Source organism: Drosophila ficusphila, unplaced genomic scaffold (assembly GCF_018152265.1).
Source record: "Drosophila ficusphila isolate 14025-0441.05 unplaced genomic scaffold, ASM1815226v1 contig_288, whole genome shotgun sequence".
Taxonomy (NCBI): domain Eukaryota; kingdom Metazoa; phylum Arthropoda; class Insecta; order Diptera; family Drosophilidae; genus Drosophila; species Drosophila ficusphila.
Window position 1 is genome coordinate 711,996 of NW_025064191.1, and position 25,357 is coordinate 737,352.

The 25,357-nt window shown below is 46.1% G+C and overlaps 1 protein-coding gene across 1 annotated transcript in view; it reads left to right on the top strand.

Moving 5' to 3' along the window:
* The window catches only part of LOC108099035, a 112,561-nt gene that overhangs the window by 72,622 nt on the left and 14,582 nt on the right, over nt 1–25,357 (top strand). Inside the window, 5 exon segments of the mRNA XM_017202290.2 lie at nt 9,678–10,097; nt 18,451–18,732; nt 19,349–20,047; nt 21,136–21,795; nt 22,928–23,110. Coding sequence (XP_017057779.2) covers nt 9,678–10,097; nt 18,451–18,732; nt 19,349–20,047; nt 21,136–21,795; nt 22,928–23,110 — 2,244 coding nt within the window.

Consider the following 25,357-nt stretch of genomic DNA (forward strand, 5'->3'; position numbering starts at 1 on the left):
TCTTCGCGGGCTGGCGGAAATAGAAAAGAAAATAAGAAAAGCGGAGTCAAAAAGGCTGGAAGGCTGGTGAAGGGGGAACCTTTGGCATATCAAACTGCAAATCGCCGAGACAAAATCTCTTTGACAGCCTTCAACGGAAAGGAGAAACACAACGGCAAGTAAAACTGATGCAACAAAAACATTGTAACACTGCCGGAAGAGAGTACACAGCAAAAACAAAACGAAAAGCCACCGAAAGAGTGGAAAGAAAGAGGGGCGAGGGGAAAGTTCAGCATTAACAAAGTTCGAATTGTTTCCAATATCGAAATGCTCTTTTTGCCTTTGACAGACAGCAACAACAAAAGTCAGAGATATACAATCTGACAGCAGTCCGAAGACCCAACCGACAGATGGGAAATCCACGAGAGTGGGGCCTCGAAAAGGGAAAGGGGAGTAATGGAGGGGCACTCTGCGATCTCTGTTTGTGCTCCTCGGCGTTCCTCGAATGCGCAGATGGGGAGATGAGCACTGGATCGATCGGGATGTTCTGAGGTCGGAACAAACTCTTGCTATGTTCCCCTTTATCAGCGACAGCAACAATTCGATCCAATCGATCGAAGGCCGGTCATTAAAGGGATCATGCAAATGTTGCTGATGCGAATTGCCAGTTGGTTCGCTAATGGTCAATGCGGACAAGCTTGGTCCTGTGCTTATCTATATAACGATCATGATGTCAGTTTATTTTTGGAATGTCCGCAATAATTTGTTAAGTCCTTTCGCAGAGATAGGTTTGCTATGTAAAACGATAACTGGTGATAGGCTAGCCAACAGAACCATCAGGCAATTGATTAGAAGTTAAAACTTCTGTTTTAAAGAATTAACCATAAAAATAACAGAACGACCACACTAAAAGGCTGATTTGTGGCCTCAAGTCTGGTCACACGTCACGAATTGCAGTTTTGATTGCTTGTGCCACTTGTTTCTATTATTTTGCAACTGCGCCTCCTCCGGAATCGTTCAATCAGACACACACTTGAAAGAGGTGTGTATCGCCACTCCAACCAAAACTCCTCCAACTGTTGCTCAAACCAGCTGCTCCCTCAATCGACGTTTGGCCTCCGTCTCGTCTCGTTTCACTTGGTTTTATTCAAATTGGCAAATTGCTAATAAAGTTTTTTCGCCAATTGCCGAATTGGCCATAAATATTGGTTTTATTCCACAACCCAGTCCAGCTTTTATGAACTTGGTCGCAAGCTCTGAGGATAACGAGGAGGAAAGGCGGCGGACGACTTTGCCTAAGGAGGTGTTGATGTGTGACTACAAAGGCGTTTATTGCGTGAAATCAATTGAGTTGAATGAGTTCGCTTTTGCCTGCGGTGGCGGTGGCATTAAAAAACTGTAAGAAAGATCAATGGAACTTTCACTCCCGCAAGAAACGTTGACAAATCATCGGAAAACTCTGGAAAAGAAAGTTAGTTCAGGGATAAAAGGAGTTCAATCATATTATTACTATTTAATTATATGCAGATTTTAAATCCTTTATCTTGAAAAGTTTTGATTTTCCCACTCCGCTCACACAAAAGTCATCGAACCCGGCCCTTCTAAAGATGATTATTAACGCCCCGTGAAAATTATTTATGTTTTGCGGTTAAACGAACACTAAATAATGTCGCCGAGGTTAACCGATTTCGCTGCTGTGGTAGCAAATCACGTTCCCCGAAAGACGGAGACTCGGGAGATAATCATCTGAATCGAACCGGCCGACGATCGGTCGATTGATCGGTCTGAGGAAAGTGTTTCCCTGACCAAAAAACGTCAAGGCGAGAGATTATGAAGCCAGGGAAAATACGAGGAGGAGGAGGTTAAACTTTGTTTGAACTTTTACTTCGGTCTCCGCCCTTCGGGAGGAAGATAAAGGCGGGAGAAGGAGGAGGGCGGACTGCGAGTTCCCACTCTGCAGCGCTTTTAAAAATCAATTTGGGATCGTGCTACAGGTGGCTCCGCTCCGCTCACATGTCCAAACTACGTCGTCATCATCGCTCCACCGTTCGTTTACTTTTCGGCAGCACTGTGGCTGGCTGGCTGGCTCGGCCTGACCCTGCACCTCCAGAGTTATGAACTTGTTCGGGGCCTAATGAGTCGGGGGGCCAAGAAAAAATAGGGGGAGGAGCTGTCGGCTGTCGGCTTCAGGAGGTGGCTCCGTGTGGTTTTTTTCGCTCAGATTTCCATGGCTTCTGGGCATGGGAAGCCGGGGCCATCGCAAATTGAGGTGTCGTAATGGCGGGAAACCTGGGATCGGATCGGGTCCGCTGGGATGCATGTTCATCTGCCAGGCCGTCCGATAGTGAAAGTGAAGTGAGGCTGAGGCGAAGCCTTCGTTGTTGCCTCGCCGCTGTCGCGGATCTTCAAAAGGCGCTTGTTGTTGTGGCCTAAGGATGTATCCCTCCTCAAAAAGCAGCAAAAGAAATAGTGGCGCTTCCCCCGGACCACACTCATTTGCAATGCTAACGAATTGACCAAAAATTTGTTTGCCATTTTTCATCTGTTAGATTTTAATTTGTTTCCTTTTGCCCCTCGGGTTGGCATTTTTCAGTTGTTTTTATTACTGTGGGCTTATCTCCAGTTGGGAGATCTTTCTGAGGCAGCTGCTGCGGCTCGTAATTATGGGTATGGGGACTTGTCTTTTATGGCCACTCAATATGGTTAAATGTCATTGGAATGGTTTGCCAAAGGGGGGTTTGTTTTAGAGGACTGGGGATTTAAATAGGGAGCGAGGTGTTTAAAGCCGTAATTTTTATGAAATTAAAGATAGTTTAACGACTATTGTAGTTTAAGGACTCATTATTTGAATTAACTTCGAACCTGGTGTCTGATTGCTTCCCCAATGAGCCAATAGCCAATAGCAATATTAATGCAAATATTAGCTTGAGTAATGAACAGGCTACCGCTTTTCACACTTTTCCCAGTATTTAATTTCAATTATTACAACACTGATTACCAGCCGCCGCTTTTCCTATCCCTCAGCCATATCGCTTCAGGTTCCATTGCCGCTTTCAGCTTTCTATTTATTACACAATTAACAACTCGTTAGGAGGGGCTTAGTCTGGGGTTTCTTGTTTGGGGCCTTGGGCTTTGGTTTTGGGCTGAGGTTAAGCGGTAACTGATTTTCCCTGAAGTACGTTGGACAAAAAGAGAAGAAAAGCAGCAAAACCGTTGGTAATAATCTCATTTTAATTGCCGCTGGCCCAAACCCAGAAAAAAGAAGACAAAGCCCACTGAAAAATCGAATGAAAGTCGCGTAATGAACGTTTCATTGGCCAAGCCCGCCACGTTCAGTTGCTCAATTTTGTGGGCCACGAGGAGGTCGCCCAGCCATTTCCGAATGGACAGACCATAGCCCTCGGCACTGATCCTCCGCCCACTGCCACTCCCCCACAATTGCAGCCCAGTTGTGACTGAATTCATGACCTTGTCTGTTGTCCGCCGGCTTCTTTCTGTTTTGCCTTCGTCTTTTGGCTTCACAGCGTTGTCAGCCAGCATCTTAATTGCACTTCAAGCGGTCGAAGATGGAGGAGTCCGAAAAGTGTTAATGAGACGGCCAAGTTTGGTAATCGGATAGTGCAGACCACACAAAACAGCTCACTCGAGTGGTGTCAAATTTACGAATTTACGGATGAATATCTGGGTGAGCGAGGGAGAACCTCTCGATGGCCGAAACAAAACTGGATTGATTTCCCCAACTCCATCTTGGACCTCGGCCACTAACGAAACCCAATAAAACTTGTCAAGAGCCGCACGCGGCGAAAGTAAATCAAATATTTTGAATTATTGAGGAAAAAATGAACAACAAATTGCCATTTGTTTGCCTTGCCGCTCCAACCGACGACGATTCAGCTTCGGATTGAGGCATGTACACATGTAGCAAATCCAAATCCGATTTCGATTTCAAATCCAATAGTTAATGGCAAGCATATTTCATGATTGATTTCCAAAGCGCTAAGCCATGGCCAAAAATGGAAATCGAGACAGGACAGGACAGTACGGGACGGGAGCGGAGGAAATCTGGCGAGGAAATGCATTTGCCAATGACATTTTCCATGCAGATAGCAGCGACGCATTTTCACAATTTTTGACAGTTCACTTGGGTCAGAAAGCAGCGACCAAAGACCAAAGACATGGGTAAATGTGATTCAGAGACTATCGAATGTCCAGGTGGACTCGACATCAGCAGTTGTCTCTCTGGTTTTATTATGGTATTTTATCTCTATCGAGATCGTGTCATCTCAGCCAGCCTCTAATTATATGCAATTAATCGAACGCTTTCGATTGGATTGGTTTCGCTTTGTGAATCACCACCCAGGCGCAAGGCAATTTTCGGAGAGTCGTGCCCCTCAATTTAAAGCTTAAGCTGCGTCATTTGTTTAGGAAAATTATCTTAATTGCTCCGTTGCAGTTCTACTTCATTGAAGGTTGTTTGAGCCGGCGACAGTTCTTGGGAGGACTGATTTGATTTCAAACAGACAAGTTCAGCTGAAAAGGTCTGTTAGTTCAGAGATGCCATGAAGGGCGAAATTAATCACTTCACAATATGGGAAAATATAGAGAGGCATCAGAATTATCAGTTCGAAGCTTAAGGAATTTAATTGGGGTCAAGTGTGTAAGTGATCTTTCGTACCCCATAAAAATATGCATGATAAGCGAACAGTCAATAAATATTAAATTGATAAAACCAAAACTCTTACTAACAATATACTTAATACTTAAACAAAGGTTTAACTGAATATAAGAATCTGTTTGAAAAGAAAGCTCACGGTTTTTTTGTCCACTTCTAAGTAATGGGATTTTCACTAACCGCTCGAAAAACATGCTCTTTCAGACCGAATCAGAAAGCTTTTCCCCTGATTTCATTGAAAATAATTACGAAAACAGTTAAAATCGGCTGGGCAAAGGCAGCTGAGTAGCTGGGTAGCCGGGTAATTTCATAATCAAGTTCCATGTAACATGTTTCTAATGAGACCACAATGAGCACAGAGATTTTCACGACAAAGCGGCAAACTTGTTCTCCGGCCCCATGGCTTCGACCCGAGAACGTGATGCCAACAAAGCCAAAAAGCGAGACGAGACGCAATGGGACGGGACGGAATGGGGATGCCGGCCATCATCTTTGTCGCCGGCGAAGAGTTGAACGTGACACTCGGACGTGATTATGTCAACGGTGTTTGGGACTCGGGAGAGAGAAGCCCCCTACTAACCCAAAACTCCTTGTCTCGCATTCGGACTCGGAGATGTTACTCAATAGGCCAGGTCGCGCTTTAACTGCAACTCCCGGCTTAGCCTCACACATTCTCGGGATCTTCAAAGCGGTCCGCGTTAATTCCCGATGCTTTTGGTCACGGCACGTCGACGACATCAATTCTGACGGAATCTGGTGGAAACTGAAGAGCTGTGAGTGCCTTTCTGGGCCAGCTGATTAATTGCGCTTTCGGGTCGTCTTTCCACCTGAAAACCCATCCCCATCTCCAGCTCCATCTCCACTGCAGCTCCATCTCGTTTTCCCGGACTTTGTCAATTTGTACGTCTTCCTTTCCGTCCGTCATTTATCAACTCTCTTTTCATTTGTGGCAGTTTCCTTGGGTAATTAGAGTCGCTGCCCGATTTTCGACCAATTCTAATTCTAATTCTGTTCGTTGAACTCTATTTTTGGGCCGATTTGGAAGTGTTCCAAATGTCGTGACTACACCACATAAAAATGTTTGCAAAAAGGAGGGAAATAAAGCAGAAAAAGTAACAATTTATTTTGTGTTCGTGCGTTCCCAATTTATGTGACATCTTGGAAATTTTCTCTACATTTCGCGTTGGAATTTAGGCTTTTGTCGGAATCCTGCTCTAAAAAAAATTGGCTATAAATTTGATTCATTCTAAAAAACGATTTATGCCAATTTGATAGTGTTTAGTTGATACATTTTTAATGAGCTTTTTGTTAAAACACATTTTACTAGAAAACACTTTTACGATTTTCTAGCGTTAGTTTTATAAGTTGTTTGATTCAGCAAAAGTCTTTTTTATATGACCTAAGCACGTTTTCGGACTAACTTTCAGGCCTTTTAATCGCCAGCATTGCAGACATTTATTAATGTCTTTTGTTAATTTAAGACAATTCTGTAAATTCTATTCATAATCGACCTCTGGCGAATCTGACAGCATCTGAAGGTGTTGCCTGGGACCGAGTCTAATAAAACCAAAACCTAAAATTGTAGAATTCTAAAAACGCGGTCGAGGTCACGCACTGACATTTCCGATAATGAATGTACGATCTGGTGGGCCATTGTTGTTTTTTGTCTATATACCCAAAGCCGATTGCTCAACTCTTTGGTCATTCTCAACCACACCGAATTGCCGAATTACAACAACCGGCCGTCTGAGTCAACGAACCTCGGCCGCAGACATCCAAGATATAGAGATATAGATACGCGACGTGCCCAGCACACAGTTTCTATTGAGTTGCGGCTGGTAAAAATAGCCGGCGCATTAGAGGAACTTATTTTGACCGATTCCGAGGGGCGATCAACATTTCGCATGAATAAACAACGCGAGGGAAAAAGGGGAAAGAAAGAAAACAGGAAAAACTGAATTTTTTTGGCAGCTTTTCGGAAGACTGTAAAAATGCTGTAGTGCCTAAAAAGTGTTTGGCATTTTTTGTGACTTGGTCGGATAGTAGAGGCGAAGAGAATCTATTGGGCATCAAAAAATATAAACTCAAGGCTACTAATTCAACGTCTGAATAAATCACTAACATGTGAAAAAGCCATCTGATCCTATTCAAATGAAAAGGTTTTAGTTACTGAAAGTACAATTTATAAAATCAATAACCCCATGGGGTCGTCTTCAGTTCGTGGAACCTTTCTAGAGCCCCTCAATCACTTCTACATTTTCAGCCACATCATGCTCAGAAATGTATGATTTTCGAACACTTTCACACCACTGTGGGCCAACACATTCACTTTTCCTGCCAGTCGGTCGTGCTGGTTTTGTTTTTGCCTCAGATTTCAATCTAGAGAACTTCGCACTGACTCCAATTTGTTTTCCCTGATTTCTTTTATTATTTCCTACGCTCGCCAATAATCTTGAGACCTCTCGAGAGTCTGGCGCGCAGAAAATAATAATAATGCAAAAAATGAACGGCTGCTCCTCAAGTTCAGGCTGCGCAGATTAGTCACGAATTTTGCATAAAGTTCTGCATTCTAACTCTCATATTTCCAGCGCTCCTCAAGTGGGTGGGTGGCGGCGAATGCATTAGAGCTAAAGCCAAAGCAAAGTTAAGGCATTGCCCAGACCTTAGAGTCGTGCCAAGATTGGGAGTGGTTCACCTCAGTTTCGGCTCGGCTCGACTCGGATCGCTTTGGATTTGGTTTGGGTTTTGGCTTTGGTTTTGGTTTTTGGTTGCTGTTAGAGCCAAGAGACCGAAAACAAAGAGAAAGGCGTTCCTCCAAAAACGACACACAATGTTGCGGCTTTGGTTGACTAGGGTTGGGTTTGAGCTTCGACTTCGACTGCAGCTCGGGTTCTCCGGTCGCCGGTCTTCCATTCTGGTAATGAGCCCCAAGTATCGCAAATAATCAACCCACACCTGCCTCTCCGGATCCTCCCCGCTCCACTGTTTCCACTCCCACTCCTCCCGCGTTGAGGTCTTACTCATCCCAGCCCATATGTTTGCAAAGTTTGTTCTTTGCCAGGGGCCCTCTTCTTCGATGACTCGACTCGCTTAAGTCGGGTTCATTTGTCTACTTGCCCAACCACCAGGCAAGCGGGCCAAGCCAAGCCTCTGAAAGAGAATTCTTTTGTTTCTGCAGTCTTGTAATTAGATATAATGATAAGATCATAATGCAAAACAATTTGATGCAGAAAATTGCTTGGCTTGAGTAAATCGCTATGCGAAATAGTGGAGTTACGAAAAGTAACTGGCTATTACTTAAAAATTATTACAAGTAAATTTGTGAATTTGAATTTGAAACTCTGAGGACTTTCGGCGCCAAAACAAAGAAAAGCTCATTTTGACAGCCTTCAACTACGAATCAGTCTTTCGAATTCCTCCAATATAATTAAATTTATTGCGCAGAAATATGCGATGGCAGTAAAAGTTACCCGCCGAAAAAGAGGAGAAAAATCCCAGCAGCCCGTCAAAACTTTCCCGCTTTGCCGATTGCCGTTTGCAAGGAGGGGGAAGATTTGCTAAGGCTTCCCATAAATCTTCCTCGCGGCGTCGCTTTCTCGGATCATTCTTCAAACTGAAAATGGCAGAGCGGAGTCGCAGAGTCGCAGAGGTGACTTCGCCAGGGGCTTCGGCTTTGGCAGCTGCCTTCGAGTGTCAATTTGGCCATTGCCCAACGTAAATCAAGAGCAGGGGGAAGCTGTCCAGGGAAATCATTTTCATAATTCGCCATTTTCCGAAGCGAGGCCCAATCTCTGTGACATTTCAATTTGCCAGCGTGCCAGTGTCGAAGGGAGGCAGCAGCGGAGGTTCAATGAAGACCTCAAGCAGGTGAACAGGTGAAAATTGAAATTTACGAGTATGTTTGCATTGGGTCTCGCTTCGCCGAGCTCCGATCGAGGGGCTCTGGGCCTCGAGTTGAGTAAGGATGTGTCCGCGGCAGTAAATAAATGTCCGTGGCCCGAACACTTTGGGGTGCAGAGGTTGTCTCTAAAAGTCTTTCTTCGCTCCCCTTCGGAGCGCCCCCCTCCCCAGCTCCCCATATTTATCGATTTCTAATTTCAACTTTTGCGCACCTTTGTTGATTTTTCATATTTTGTCGGTGACGCAAGAGTTCGCCGGGGTTAAACTGTTTGTATGGAGATCAGTGTCCAGATTGTGGAAGCCGCTTGGGAGTTTTGGGAGTTTCCCTGGCGCGGGCTGATGCGGCTCGGCTTTTCCTCCTCTCCCACATGTGTGGGTGTCACCGGGTGTCACGCCCACCTCCCCCCGTTCGACCCCTCGGCGTCAATTGTCTTGTAATTATTTTCTTGATGTTTGATAAATTGAATATCGCTCTGTGCGGAAAGTCTTTCTCCCCGCCCTCGTCGCCGCGATTAATCATGGAACAATGGCGGGCTTATGCAATGCGTGGGACTCTCCAGCTCGACCTTTGGCTGGAGCTGGAGGTGGCCAAGATGCGGATGGGGTTGTCGTGGGGTTTAAGCCAAGGCCCAGCAGCTGTTAAAATGACAAATGATCGATGCCATATCAGTGTAGATGGGCGGTAAATGCTGTTGCAGAATTGGACAAATTTTACACAGATAATCTGGCACTGGGCGTTGGATGAGAAGGAAGAGTTTTACCAGAAACAATTTGAGATTAGATAGGATGAGAATATGGTACGAATTGAGGTGATAGGTGAATTATACTTTGCAGTTGAATGAGCAACCGAAAGAAAAGGAGCAACGGCATCAAGATATCATATGGAAAAGCATAAATCGCACATGACTTTCATGTGGTGCGCGACACTCTGTAACAATATCCTTTCGAGCCAAGCCTTTCTCTTGCCACAACTCCACCCTTTCACCCCGATCCCTTTCCCTCCTTGTTGGCCTAATCAATTAGCCGCCTGGGCATATCAAGTATACGTCATGTTAGCCACATAAGTTGAACTCAACAAACACCTTTTTAATTTCCCTTTTTGTGGGCGCTCTCCTTTCGATTCCAGGTGTTGTACCATGAAATTGTATCACACGCTCGAGTGGTGAGCTCTTGCATCCGCGCCGCCGAAAAGGAGCAGCAACTCCAGCAGCAGCAACAGCAGCAGCAACAACAATTGCAACTGCAGCAGCAACTGTCGAGCCAGCAACCCGCCTCGTTGACCAGCAACTGCTCCAGTGAGTCAACCAGCGACTCGGCCACCAAGTCGAGCAGTCTGAGCAGTGGCTTCGCCTCCGAACCGGTGACCACACCCACCGCTGCCACAGCAACCACCTCGGCTGCCCCACCGCCCAGTGGCAACCACCCGTCCAAGAAGGGCGAAGGAAACTTGGAGCGACTAAGGGATCGCTACCATCTTCTCTATCTGAAGGCCTTTGAACTGCAACTGTGCCTCGATAATCTACTGAGGAAACGCAGCTCCACAGCGGTAAGTTACGAGAAACTTTCTTATATATAGGTTAGCTTAATTTATAGTTAATCTGTGTGAACTTCAATCGACTTCGAACTGTACAAAAATGAATTCAAAGAGGAGTACTTCCATTAGAGCCTCTGCTAAAAGCACCCAGAATTTATCACTCTAATTTATGGCTCATCAACATGAACTTGAATCGATTAGGGATTATCCGAAAATAGCCTTCGCAGTGCTTTGCCCTTGGCGTGTCTACGACTTCTGTCACTTGGGATTATCTACTTGGCGATAAAAAAGAAAACTCCCAGCCAGCAAGGGAAAAGCACTCGAGATGCCAGGGATTCTTGGAAAGAAAGAAAATGCATTTGGCGCCGCTTTCCCCGCACGTCCGTCGTCCGTCGTTCGTCGTGTCGCATTGCCAATTGTGGAAATTTCTAATTACGTTTTTGTATAACGCGGCTGCGAGTGATTTAATTAATTCATTTAGTGAAAATGCCGGCAATGCGACAAAAATGTATTGGGAAAGCGGCAGAGTGCAGAGCAGTGCGATTGAATAGCGACGCGAACCTGGGAGAAAGATGAAAGAGTTTCGCTTGGGTGGCAATGTAAGGTGTGTCTGATGGGTTCCTGTTTGATGGGAAGATGGCGGAACTGAAAATGAAGAGTTCTCCCCACAAATCTAATTATCTATATTGTAGCTATGATTGTGAAAACTAAGTTAATTAGTTACGGAGTAGTTTCAAACTGATCTGCACTTCCTTTTCCCTCTGCAAAAGCTACATGATTCACCTGGCATTCTGTTCCTCTCGAGGCATCCGTTTCGTGTTTAGATCCAGTGAAAGTCAATTTCGCGTTATAGACACGCTGACCCAGTTTCCTGGCAACCATCCAGTGGATGGCTGCGGATGGACGGATCCTCCTCTAAACGTTTCCTGGTTAAAGTTCTCTGCCCCTCTTTGTCTGGTAATTGGAAAGCGTTTTCCATGCTCCCCTCTTAATTGTGGGTAATTTGCGGAGTAGGAAGCTCAAAACGCTCTGGCCTCGTGCCTGGGCCTTCTAGCTGAATAATTCATTCGAGACACGCACTGGAAGAGGCGTCTTCTGACCCACACACACGTTCTTCGCGGCTTTCTTCCCGCACTTCCATCGGAGGCCTCTGGCTGTGGGGCAGCTAACCTTTTTTGCGGACCGCTTCATTTGATTGCGCTGCGGGCGAGCTCTTATCCTCCCCTTCCTTCCGCCCCCTTTTCCTTCCCCTAGATATTTTCCTCGTTGCCGCAGAAACAATTTCATTTTCCAGTGCCTGGCTGATGCAATAATTTGCATCCCCCCGGGATCTGTCCATGACCAATCTCTATGTGGGCCGATCCAGTTGGCAATTTTCAACACTTTCCTGGCCACATTTTGCTTTGCTCCGGTTGCCCGCGGGTGAGTTCGCTGCTCCACATTTGCCATGCATCCAATTTCTGGCCGAGAGCAGATTAGCCGCCCCATTCAAGCCGACCCGGGACTTCAAACGAAGGCGGCTGCAATAAAAACAAAATAGCGAGTCAAACGCGGGACAGACGGAAATGTCACAAGTGTTTGCACTCGCAGAAAAAGTTTCCTAAGTCGACAACATTTGTTTTTGCCACGTTTTTAAAGCTTATTAGGTCAGGAGACTTTATAGGAATTCGCTATTAACAATTATAAATATGAGCGGCTAAAAACCAGGATGTAATCTTCACAAATAGTCTTTTTTCCCGGTGCCCCATTAACCAAGTGTCGTAATCAACTCACGGCTCCCAATAGTCAATGACTTCGTCCCCTACCTTCAACCTTCCCACTTCTCCACCCGCGGGGTTAAGCAGTAAGTAGCTGCCATAAAGAAATGTGTTTATATCTGAGGCAACATAAAAATCGAAAACTGCGAAAAGTAAAAGTGAAATTTATGCGCCCTCAACTGCAGAGTTCAAAAGAGTCAGCGTCAGGACGGTAAACTCCGCAATCCGAAATCAGCTCAAAAATCAGCACCGAAACCAAACGAAAGTGACCGAAATGAGCAGCGCAGGGCAAATGGAAATAAACCAAATCAAATTTACGACGTGCCTGAACTTTGAAAAACCAAAAGAAAACTGAGTGGAAGGATGGAAGTTGACCGATTTCCTGAATACTCTGACTTTTGGAAATGCTTTTGGAACTCAGACCTAATTTGATGCATTTTCCGACTTGGTTTCGTTTGTTGCATCTTTTGCGTCTCTTCTATGTGTTTCCCACACTTATGTTGCCAGTTGCGGCCGCCACAAGTTCGATAAACAAATGCAGTGGAATTGCATTGAATTATGCCCCATTATTGCTGTTATTATTGTTATTATATCTCGCCCGAACTCCTCTTTCTCCGTCTCCCGCCCTGGGATTATGTTGTTTATTCTCGGGAAATTGTGCTGTGTGTTTGTTTAGCAGACTGGGACCACGAGACCTTTGGCTGCTTTTTTAGCGGGTTGAAGGTTGAACTGGAGGCTGGGAAACATCTGTCGGCTGAAAGGGAAAAGATCTCGGAATTCGGAATCTACGGGGGGAAATCAAGTTGTCTTCTTGGGGCCTTGAAGCTGTCGTCGTTTTTCTAATGTTACTAATTGGCCGCCATTTGCATTCACCAATTAACGTCCGTCAATGGGGTACGATCAAAATATTTATGAATTTAATTGGCCCCATCATCAGTGCAACAACACATTTGATTTGCTAACCAGCAGACATCAATCAAATACCGACATAAATCAATCCCCAAACTTGCTACCAGTCTGCAAGTCCACACCCAGAAAAAGAAATACGAAAAAACAGAAACGAAGTATGCAAATTTGGTTTTTCTCCGCCTTTGAACCAAAAAAACGAGGCTTTAAAATGAGTGAATGCAAATCGCATAATAATTGACAATTGTGTGGGGAGGGGAACCCCTCCCGGGTTGGCCATTTGGCCATTTGGCTGGCAGTCACGTCGGAATCGAATCGGAACTGCAATTTATGCATGTTGATTGCTTACACATGTTGCCAGTCGCTTGCTGCAGGTTGAATGCTGTATGTGTCCCGGAAAGCAGCTCAAATTAAATCACAATAATTATGTAAAACCGTGGAAAACGAGGCGTGGGCACACCCACAATTTGCGATTAAATACGGAAGAAAAACAATGGGGTTTTTCTGTATCTTGGTGGAGTTATGCTTCCAGATCAGTCTCACTTTCGTTGGTAAAAGTATTTAGCCTCGGCTCGGAATAAAAACCTAAGTAGAGTTCGCAAAAAGTTGGCCACATGTAATGGAAAACAGAAAACTGTGCAGCCGCAAGTCGGTAGCAATAAAGAAAATTGTCTGGCGCTGAAATGGCTTTTACACTCCTGCCTAAGCGAAATCCGTTAGCTGCTCTAGTTTCTGGCTTAGATAATGACAGATTGCCAGCCTAATGTTTCTCGGGGGTTTGGGAGCCTCAACTCCTCTTGTGTTTTTCAATTACCCCGTCTAATGACCGAAGCAACCAAAATGGTTCATTATTTTATGCCAGCCCGGTGGAGGGGTGTCCTATTATCACGGCTAAGATGGGGATTTGTGATCCGCACCGATCTGTGATCGCACACATTGGCTTTCTGGGCCATTGATTTATGATCGCCAGGGAAAGCCATAAAGAAAATCCAGAACAACAACAATAGGCGATCGACAAAAGCAAATTGCCAGCAGCTGTTGGTTAAACGAGCCGCATTCCCATATCCCGTATCCATATCCATATCGATCGATCGCTGGGAAAGTCGGGAGATCGGGACTCAATGGTGGGTTGCCCAATGCGAAATGCAAACAAACGAGAGCAGTCAGCGCCAGGCAACTGCAACATGTTGCCGCTGTGTCGTGTGGCGCAACTGCGACATCTTCAAATGCGATTTATTGTGCTGCCAGCAACCTTACCTGATTTGACATTTGCCAAATGTCAATTCGCGACTTTTGTTTGCCTGCCATTGTTTCGCCTTTGCATCGAATCAAAACCGACTGCAGTTGTCAATATTTCATTTCCATTTGCCAGCAACACCTTTAAATCCAACAAATTTGGGTCAAGTTACTGTAAGCCTTTGAAAACTTGAAACCCATCGTGAAAATGGATCGAATTGTTGTCCAACATCGAATTCAAAAATTTAAACGCTATTTGTTTAACAACGCAATAACAACAGTTAGTCACCTTGTTGACAATCGTGGTAATCTTATATAAAAATCCGATATGAACAGGGGTCACTATGCATAATGAAACATTTTAAGTCTGCCGGATAAAGTTCTCAATTACACACATTTTGAGGTATGCCAGTTTGAAGTGGCTAAAATGTTTGAAGCTGTAGGTAATAGGACACCTTCTTGCGAACCATAATTTTTTTTTTTTTTTTTTGGTGTAGCCAAAAACTTGTACAGAGATCCATAAAAAACACGCCGGCAACCTGCAAATTATGAGCAATTGCGTGGCCAGGAATCGGGCATTAGCATCTCTTTGCGTGGGCATTATGGCGTGGGCAACACCTACGCCGGATCGGGCTCTTTATAGAGCCCCGAGTGCTGCGGCAACATGTTGCACTGTCCGCAGATTAGGGTCAGACCCCGAGAACACCGAGAAGAGAATTGGCCGGGATCTTAAGTGAAAATATGCAAACCATCGCCGACGGCCTGTCGAAGTTGCACATTGCGGCACGCCAGCAACAGTTGCTGCTGCTGATGTTGCTGTTGCTCCTGCCGATGTTGCTGCCTCGACCAATGCAGCGACTCACAGCTCAGTGCTCAGTGCTTGGTTTTCCTCCGCCTTGCTAAATTTAGCATCTAATGCGATTTGTAATAGTTGAGCTAAATTGTGGACGTCCAAGTTGCTGCTGTACCAGGAAATGTTTGCCGTACGCCAGCACCACCACAACGGCAACAACAATGAAAGTAATAATATTGTCGCTGCTGTGGGCTGCTTGAGGGGGTGGTGCATGGCGAGGGGGTGGTGCATGTTGCTCGGCGGTGGTGCATGTTGCCCGTTTTCCATATGACTTGGAGTTTCCATGCTGCTCATGTCGCTGCTTGCCAATTGTTGTTTTCTGTGCGGGTTGTCAACGCGGCGGTGTTGTTGTTGTTGCTGTTTGTTGCTGCGACCGCTGTTATTGTTATTGTTATTGTTGGTGTTTTGTGTCTGCAGTTTTGTCGCGCCATCGCAGAGTTTTCCCCTCGCAGTCGGAGTTGCTGTTGTCGCCGTTGTCACCGCTGGATTAAAATTCATTGAATGTTTTGTGGCGAATTGAGTAATTGTTGCGAAATTTCGCTCGGTTTACACAAAACGAGAGGTTCGAGAAGGAGCCATATATTAAAACAATAATTGCGAATTATGGACACTAAAAAAATAAATGCTAGCTTAACGTACTGAACTTTCGTTCAGTGAAATGTAAGTGAGAGCAAAAACTCAATTAACTTTACGAATAACAAGCTAGATTCGCCTGAAAATTTAACTATCTAGTTTAAAGGTGATTGGTTTGCCGACATTATATCGTATCGTAATAGCAAAGAAAGCCGAGATTTAAAATATAAAGTATATTTTGCACACTTTTGCTCTTCGCAAAAGATCCTAAATATTTAAGTGTCGCTAGTTATATTTATTTTAATGGGGTTTGGAAACTATCCTCCTAAGCATCTCTTCATAAACCTGGTGGCTCCTAAAACTCATTCTCTAAGTCTCCACCGAACCCATCGATCCCCTCCCAAACAACCTCGTAAACTCACCTCTCTGCATTTGATATCTCTGACGAAAAGTGCGGCATAGATAGAAAATAAACAGTCGGCTGACGAATGCAACTCACGTTTTTATTGCAAGATAATAACAGTCATACAAGCACATGCTAATGAAGACTGTTCCACTCCGCACCCTCTCCTCCGACAACCCCAACCAGATATCGACGATAAGCCAGCATTTAACGATAATTAATCGCTGGCGTGTGAGAAATTCATAATTTCAAGCGAATGCATGGGAGGCAGTAGCAATTGTTGGGAAATTCCCACACTTAGCCAAGACATATCGATGGCTATCGCTCTAGTTTATCGTGGCCGAAGTGACAACGAAAATTGTGACATGGCCAGAAATTGCGTGTTGAGATCAAAATCGGAATGGGAATCCAAGGGGCTAAGTGAATGGTTGAGAAGCGGAGGAGAAGACCCGGGTGTAAATGAGGTGCTAAGCGACTGGCACGACATCCCCATCTTCTTTTCTCTCGGCCTTTCCCTCAAAATAAGAGTTCTGCTGAAGTACGTCAAGATAAACTTGAACTCCAATTCCAGCTAAATGGAGGAGAGAACTCCATGAACCGAATGGTGGAAGTGGAAGGCGCGCCCAATTCTTGATGGTTGTCTGGGGTCTGTAATCTTGTCTTCCCGACTTTTGCATAATAAGAACATAAATATGTGTACACCATCCAACACCAGCACCGTGGGCAGTCGCGGTTCTTTAACTAGATTTGTCGGGGATTTCTCGGCTTAACCTAATAAGCTTTTCTGGGCTCTCAACTTGTACCGTTTTGTCAACGGAGTTTTTCCGCCTAATTTGTTTTTCATGAGGCTAAGAGATTGGATAAATACACTAAGATGAAAGCGTGAAGAACGAGGGACAAAGAGGAAATTGGATGAGTCTTCACAGATTGCGTCACGAAATGCGGGTGTTATGCTAATTTGGAGAAAGCCCAGAAACCAGATCAGATGCAGCTGATGAAGAAAAGGGAAAACTTATCAGAGATCAGATTGAAGAAAGAAATAAATAATTTGTAGATGGAGCAGTAAACTCCTTCCCTTCGATGATGATGAAACTGATATGGAAAGATACCATTCGATCCGATAAACAAATTCTGTGACCATTAATAAACAACTTGTAGATTTTCGGTTACAATTTTCGATCTTACTCAAGCCTTAAGACTTTTGTTCATAAATTCCTAAGATTCGATTTGCTATATTTTGCTGGTCCGTTCTTTGTTTATCGACCATCACATTTGATGGCTAGTCTGACCCTCTTTTACTTCCCTATTTATTTACATCATGGTAAATGGTCTATTTACACGTCTCACCTCTTTGTTGTTCGAAAGCCCTGCACTCCTGCCTCTCTTTACCATAAACAAAAACAACCAAGAGGCGCCGAACAAGAGGTGTGTAAGCGATTCTCGGCCATAAATCATCTGGACAATTAGCCACATAATCCGCTGGATCTCGTCCGTGGAGAACGAGCTTCTTCAGATGTTTAGAGCGACCTTCAGGCGGCCTCCACTGGACTTGTTCAGAAACATTTACCCGAACAACGAAATTACGAATTACGCAAATCCGAAAAGGCGAAAACACTAAATTGCCAGCTAAAACATCTGATGGCCATAAAAGTCATTCCACAGCTGATTGCTGATCGCCAGGGGTGAGGTCTCTTGGGTTAATTGTGGAATTTCCTTAGTTTTATTTTATAGAGTGTTAACGCCACATTTTCAGTGTGTAATTCGGATCGAAAGAGGTGAGGGAAAGGGGAGCTCTCGCGGATAGACCAAGGTCACTCGAGGTTGTGCCACGAGGCCTCTTTTCCCCAACAGTTCTGGTAAAAAGCGAAACATTTTTGAAATGCCATCAAGGCCTCTTCAGACGCCTGTCCACCGCCGCCTCTCACTTGTGTGGGCGTGTACATGAAAAAAGAAAAGGAAATTATGGGAGGGAAAACTTGGCAAATACGAAGATCTTTCTACTCTTTTGAGATTTATTAATTTTTGTTTAAATGAAAAGTTTAAGAGTTGCCTTACTAAAATCTATGTTATACGAATTCAATCACAAGAAACAATTGTTGATATGGTTTTTTGGACTCAGAGTGGACATCTGTGTGTTCGGAAAGACCCGATCCAAATCTCACCATTCGAGAGGAGGGTATCCAGCCACTCTTTCTCGCCTCTCGGCTTATCTGACATCTGTCTGGCCAAGTGTTTGCCAGTTGTCTCACTGTCTCTGCTTTTCCGTCCCACTGTCTGTTGTGTTAGCCTGTCTGCTGACTGCCGTCCGTGTCCACCCGCTGATCTCGAGCGAGAGCTTCGTGTGTCGACAATTGAAAGCAATTATAATTTTAGCTTAGCCAGCATATGAAGGAGGAAGAGTGTTACGTGTTGCGATGGAAGCAGGAAGAGCAGCTGGAAAGGAGACCGGACTGGCCGGGCCAGAAACAGAGAGTTTCCCAGGTAGCCAGGGATAGCCAGAAGATCAAGATCACACAGTTGTCCAATTAAAATCCGGGGCTCATATTCACAACTCTATCGAGCCGAAAAGGAAACCCCTAATGAATCCGAATGCATCATTGATCTGAGATCTGTTTTCCTCTTTCTCGTTTCTTGCAGAACGGCTTGGATGACGACGACCAGGAAGAGGAGGAGGACACCGAAGACGACTCTTTCGGCTACGAGGGCGAAGCCACCGAGGACGATCTGAACGAGGTCAACTCGGATCTGGATCTGGAGAACAGCGAGCCGAAGTCGGCCACCCCCGCGGAACTGATCCTCCAGCGCTGCCAGATCGCAGCCACCCAGATTGTCTGTGGCCCCTCGCAATCCCAGCCAGCCGCATCCCAGGTGGAGTCTCCCTCGGCGGATCAGCCACGCGATTGTCTTGCACCTCAAAAGGTAAGTCGTCCCATCCCATGGCGGATGCCCCTCGTTCGAGTGATTTGCATATTCCGTATGTAGTGCTGTTTGACTTGTCGTTCTGTTGAGTCGTTAGTCGTTCTTAGTTGCATGCCCCCGCCTTCCGCAGTACTGTCAACTTTCCGAGCCTGACCTAACCTAACCCCAGCTCGACTAACCAGAGAACCCAAACGAACCTAACCGAAACCGAAAAGAAACGTTATCCCAGAACCCCGAACCGTAAAAGGAGAAACAGAATACTTAGCAAATGATCTGGCCAACTTGGTTTGGTTGGGCCAGTCAGCCTAAACCATCTTGGATAGTAGTTAGTACTTAGATGACTTTTAATTACCAAAAAAAAACTTCTTGTCAATATCATTTTTATGAACCTTTCGGCATTCGACAAGGACAGAGTCTCTCCTTTATTCCAATCCCCACTTTGGCCATTCCCGTCCAAGAAGATCCAAAAGCAAACCCTAGTTGGCACTACTTGAAGGGCAGAGCATGTGTTTTGTATGAGTGTGCTCCCACGACAACCCGACCCACGATCCACTGTCCACTTTCCCCCGTGTCGACCCACTTAACACTTGTCCAACCCTCCCACACTTGCATTCAGCCCGGCGATGAGGCCGACGAGGAGCTAGAGGAGGAGGACGAGGACGAGGACCCCGATCCGGGCGCCGACGTGGTGGACTTCCTGATCGCCAAGCGGTCGTGGAGACAGGCGAACCACCCGCACCCGCACCCCAGTGGGGCAGCCACCCTGACCGACTTTGAGGCAGACTCTGAGAGCAGCGACTTCGAGCAGGTGCGGCAGCTGGGAGGCAGAAGGGGAGTGCCAGTGGCGGCGACAAGCTCCCGCAGGGTCCTCCTGCACCTCGCAGAGATGCCGCAGGGCAGCGGCGGCAACCTCACCGGCAGCGGCAGCAACGCGCTGCTGCAGCAGCGACACCACAACATCGGCGGCAAGATGCTGCCCAGCAAGGCGCACAACAAGAACATCGCCGTGGCGGTGATCACGCCCAACTCGCATGGGAACACCAGTCACGGTCACGGTAACGGGATGGGTCACGGACTCGGTCACGAGCTGAACAAGAGTCCGCTGGGACTGCGGAAGACGCGCCACCACCACAGCGACACCTCCAAGTTCAACCGCTCGAACCGCAAGTCGAAGAACTGCGCGATCTTCTACTTCAAGCACCTGGACACGGACAACGAGCAGGGCAACGCGGCGGGCAGCGACCTGCAGAGCGAGGACGATCCGTGCCTGATCCGCCGGCGAGCGGATCCAGTGGCCAGTGTAGCTGGCGGCGACGTAAGTACCCAAGCACCGTTCCCGGGTGGCGGATCGCCGCGACCTCTGTGGTCGCACGCGGGTCACACTCATCAGCGGATCGGCGGAGCAGCGAATCAGCGGACCGACCGCATTCGCTCCGCTCGCCGAGGTGTTGGGGTCACGTTCATCAGCGGTCGAGGGTCTCTTCTTCTGCGCCCCTCTGCCCAACTAATTAGCATGCCGCGACAGCTCGCTATTTTCGATGTCTGTAGCCTAACACACCGCACGTATATCTAATAATACTCATAGTTTTTGGCATGCCTAACCACTTCTTAATTAACTTTTGAATACGTACTCCATTATTCGGTAGTCTGCATTATCAACTAATCCAACACCGCCAGCCGTCGGCTGCTCGATCATTAATCATCCGACACAAAAGAAACAATTTTCGAGATCAAAGGAGTCGAAAAGTAAAAGCTTTAGTCTAGTGCCTCATTTCTGTTTCTTGTGAAACAAAGAAGCGAATTAAATCGACGAAACCCTTAACTTTAGCAGATCCCTGCGAGATCTCGTACTTTGTGCTTCTTAACTTGACAACATTCAGACTTAATTTGTTTGTCCGCCTGTCTGAACTTCTCCGCAACTTCTCTGGCCCGCCCACTTCAATTCTTCAGTACTCGGTACTCCCCCTTCGATTCCCCAGCCTGCCTCCCACATTTGACAACTGCTGAGGTCGTCACCATTCGAAATGGAAATAAATTGCCAGCACAAAGACAAGGCAGAGAGTTGGTGGAGTCGGTGGAGTTGGAAAAGCCAGAGAAGTCAGGAAAGCCAGCGAGAAGGCGTTGTTGTCGGCTGGCAAGCGGAGCTTCAAAGATGTTGCTCATGTGCAGCAGCAGCAACAGCAAGTTGCAAGTTGCAAGTTGCCAGTTGCCAGTGCAGCGGCACAACAATTTGCCATTTTGCGCAAGTAACGCTAATTAAACTTCATTTTCTACCACTTCATCTTCATCGCCGGTTTCTTCTGCAGTTGGCTTTTCCTTCGGCGAATTTTGTTACCACTGATTTTAATGTTCCACTGCGTTTTCCCTTCCCATCCGCCGCTTTCCTGCCTTCCTGCCGCACAGATACTGAAGTCGGCTGATGCCTCAACGGATGACGACGACGAAGGTTGGCTCTACACGGCGACAGCAGCAGCAGCATTGGAAGTTGCCTCAGCAGCAACAGCAACGGCAACATCAACATCAAGTGCCGCGGTGGACGGTCTGCAGTCCACGGCCGTCTCCTCTACGACGGCAACGGGTGGAGCACTCCCGCCCAGCGACGACTCCGATAAGGAGAACGAGGAGGCTTCGGTCAGCACCACCAGCCAGCAGATCGTGGCAGCATCGGCAGCAGCAGCAATATCGCACAGCAGCAACTACGACAGCAGCAGCGCCTGCTCCTCCTCGAACTCAAATTCAAATTCAAACTCGAACTCAAACGGCAGGCACACGGAGACCTCGGCCACGTCGCGAGTCACCCAGCTGCAGATGCAGATCCACTCACACTCACATTCGCACTCGCAGATGCAGATGGAGTTCCAAATCAATGGCAATGCCAGCGATGGCAGACACGTCATTAGCAACAACAATTGCTACAGCAGCGTGCAACATCAGCAACATCAGCAACATGAGCAGCAAAACAACAACGAGGGGGAGGCAGCCGAGGATCTGGCCAAGATCAAGATGGGCGTCGATGAGACAACTGCTGATATGGCAAATGGAAACGCCAGCAAATCCCAGCAGGTGAGTGGCTTTTGCATCCAGGGAATTGGGTTTCACAAAAGAAAGTAAGATCGCGGGAATTAACTATGAAGTCGTTGACTAAACGGGGATCAATTTATTACTGCAGTAGAAAGATATTTTCTTAATTATTAGTTCTGATAATGGCTTCCTTATTGAATGAATTTAACTTTAATGTATACTTAGTTAATGTTCTCTACATGACACCATAACATTTTTATCCCATTACTAGCTTAAATCATTTTGATGGGCATTAGGCATATACCGAATAGGCAGGCATCCCTTTATTGTGCAGTATTTTTGAACCACTCTTCGAGAACCTCCACAATCAGATCGACTTTGCCACTTGGCCATTAGTGGAGCACCAGGAATGGAGTCCGAGTCCGATCGCAAAGCCGTTCCGCTGCGCTCCTCTCGAGTGTTCGACAAGTTCCCACAGTCAGTCAAGTGCCAAGTGCTCGAGTCTAGTAACCATGTCTGTGACTTGTGTCAATAAAAGAGCTTTGTTTGCCGCAACTGCGAGGAGCGAGGGACTGGGCTGGGATCAGGTTTGGATTTAGTTTGGGCTTGGGCTTGGGGAACGGAAAACTGGGCGACGGGCAGAGCGTTTTCAATAAATGGAAAACCTCGGCGGATGATTAAGCAGTTGGGTTAATGAAAGCGAATCATGCACCGACTGCTGCAACTAGCTCCTGCCTCCTGCCGCTTGGAAACGGCGGACTGAGACTGAGACTGAGACCTCGATCGATGACTACCGACATGGCATGATGTCGTGGTCCAGGAAAAACGATCGCCGTCGCTCGGGAAATTGAGCGGAGCACGTCAAAAATGGGAAAGTACGAAATTAACTGGGAAACGTGTGATTTATTTCTTCATTGAAGGCAAATGAAAAGAAGCCCGTGCAACGTGAGGTGGAATGAAACGAGACAATTGAAAGGGACAAGATTGGGCGAAAGACTGCAGCTCAAGCTGGAAAAATAGTTGTGGTCTCTATTTGACATTTTCAGCAGTAGGAAAATCATTACAGGGACGATCATTACAGCTCTCTCATGCGATTAGTTTCTGTTTTTTGTAATTTGTTTTGGGACACTCTGTTGTATCGCTAATACTAATGTGCATTTCCTTTGTGCCGCAGATGAACAACAGCTTCTACAGCCGAGCGGACATCTGCAACATCAGCGTGTGGCCAGCAGAAACCGTGGCCAGTTGCCACTTGCCGCCGAGATCGCCGGCCAAGTCGGCCAAGTCGTCCAAGTCGCAGGCCAGCAGCAGCAACGCCACCATGTCCGCATCCATGATGCACAGCTCGCCAGCCAAGGTAAGCCGTGAAATATTGATGTGATGGGAGGAAGGAAGTCATCACTTCCTGCTAATGAGGTTCAGATAGAGACATAAACATGAGAGTGTGGCTTTGCTTCAGCTGATCATGATTAATGGTTGGCATTGCGTTACTTCACTAAAAAGAGTTGGTGATCTAACTGTCTGCCCATAGGAGAATCTATCTTATATTAAGATGTCCAGCATTCGAAAGAACTACTTTAGGGAACTATTCAGTTCATGTGAAAATAGAGAAACTTTCTCTTCATATTGTGAAGATAGTTCTGCGGGAAACCCACTGCTCCAATTAGAGACTGTTCTAGATTACTTTTTTCGGTTCTGCGTCAGTTTCATTCACACTTGATTGACTTTGAGTTCGATCAAATCCAGCAATGTCGGTGGTCCAACTGCGATCCCCTCCTGCGGATTTGATTTAGCTGTTTGCGTGCGTCGCCTCGAATTTCTCCCAACTGACTTCTGTGGTCACTTTTTGTGCGTGTAAAAGCGGTGGTAAAACATGCGAAGCTGACAACTCGCCGAGCGTAATGGAGTGTAATGCGAGCTGCGACAGCGGCTTTGTGCGGAGGTGTGTGAAATCCAGCGGAGATAAAGGAGTACGGAGTACCATACCATACCAAAGCATATCTCCCGCCGCGGTGCTCCCATCATTTGTCGCCGAATATCAATGTCGTCTCTGAGGTTTCGGAGTGGCCGACGTGTTCGGCAGTCAACACTCTCACTTTTCCCCGGTCAGCCTGTACACGTTCGGGCATTTTCGCAGTCCCATTTGCATTTCGCAGTGGTCGCACTGTCGCACGCAATTTCCACCGTCATTTTCCAGCCGAGGGCACTCGGGCCTCCCCCTTTTTCCCTCCGAGCGGCACGCATGCGCAGTGCGTTGATTTATTGAGAGTGAAATCCTGTGCAGCTTTGATTAATTTTGACAAATTTTGCATTTTCGCAACCCGATCTCGAACCTGAACCTGATCCCGAGCCCCAAAAAAACGAAACCCATATATCAAGTCGACGCAACCAAAACAGATTTTGAGATAACCAATACCGGTGACGTCGGTCAGGCAGAAATACTTTTATATAAAAATCGCAGCCCGGTGAATTACATATCTTATCGATTGGACACACATGATTTGTATCGAATCGCAAATTAAACTTTGCAAACTGATGGACAGGGACAGCATTTAAATAAACGCTGTTTAAAAAGCAAATAGTGACATTAAGCCGAGCCTCAATAAACAAATCACTGGCACAAAAATGACAGACAAGTGAATTTATGTTATTAATAGCTCACCTGGATGTCAAGTTATAGATATTAAGAAGAAAGAGGTTGAAGAGTTGATTTACCTATCGAGGTGATGAAGAAGAGGAATAAATTTGATTAAACAACCGTAATATATATGTAGAGGCAAATAATATAGGAAATAATCTGCTCACCTAAACCAACAATTGGGTTATCTTATCGGCGTTCCCAAATGATTTGTATTCACCAGCAAATGGAGGTGTTCTGCAGAGATACGAGTAATAACACAAATTGAGCAAATAATAAAGCAAATAATGGCAATGGAAAATAAAAAGGAGAAGTGGAATAAATCGCAATCATGTGCAGGAGCTCCTATCTATCAGGCTCCTCTCGCAGATTTTGGCCCCAAATCGATTCGGAATATTATCTTATCAAGCTGTCGCTGTCCGCCTCCTCGACTCCGCAACTCCCCTCCCCGCGGAGCCATTATCAAACGCATTTCGATTCGACAGTTTATTTAATTCGCGGAGCAATCCCACTATTCGCCGACGTGCGAGAGTGAGTGCACTCCACAGCTCAGCCTGAAAAACTGAAAAAGCGAATGAAGCGCCGGCGGAGCATTAGCCTCAGTGTGATTCGCAACGTTGGAGCCGTCGGACGGACGAAATCGGGGAGCGGACTACCCAAGATAATAGCAAAAACAAAATTAAATACCCAACCGACGAACAATTGCTAAAACAACAATAGAAAACCTAGATCTACAACAGCTACAAAATGTGTTTATTTTGCTTGCGAGATTTGCATTGAATAAATGGCAGGCGCAACAACAGCTACGAGCCACAGCATTCCAATTTAGCAGAAATAAAAGAAACATGCATAATAGCTTAACTCATTAAAACAGTAAATTACAGTGAAACAGAATAATTGAAACCAGATTTAAATACCAGTGATCTCCTACTTCTCCTGCTTTGTGGTTGCAAAACTGTGAGTGTT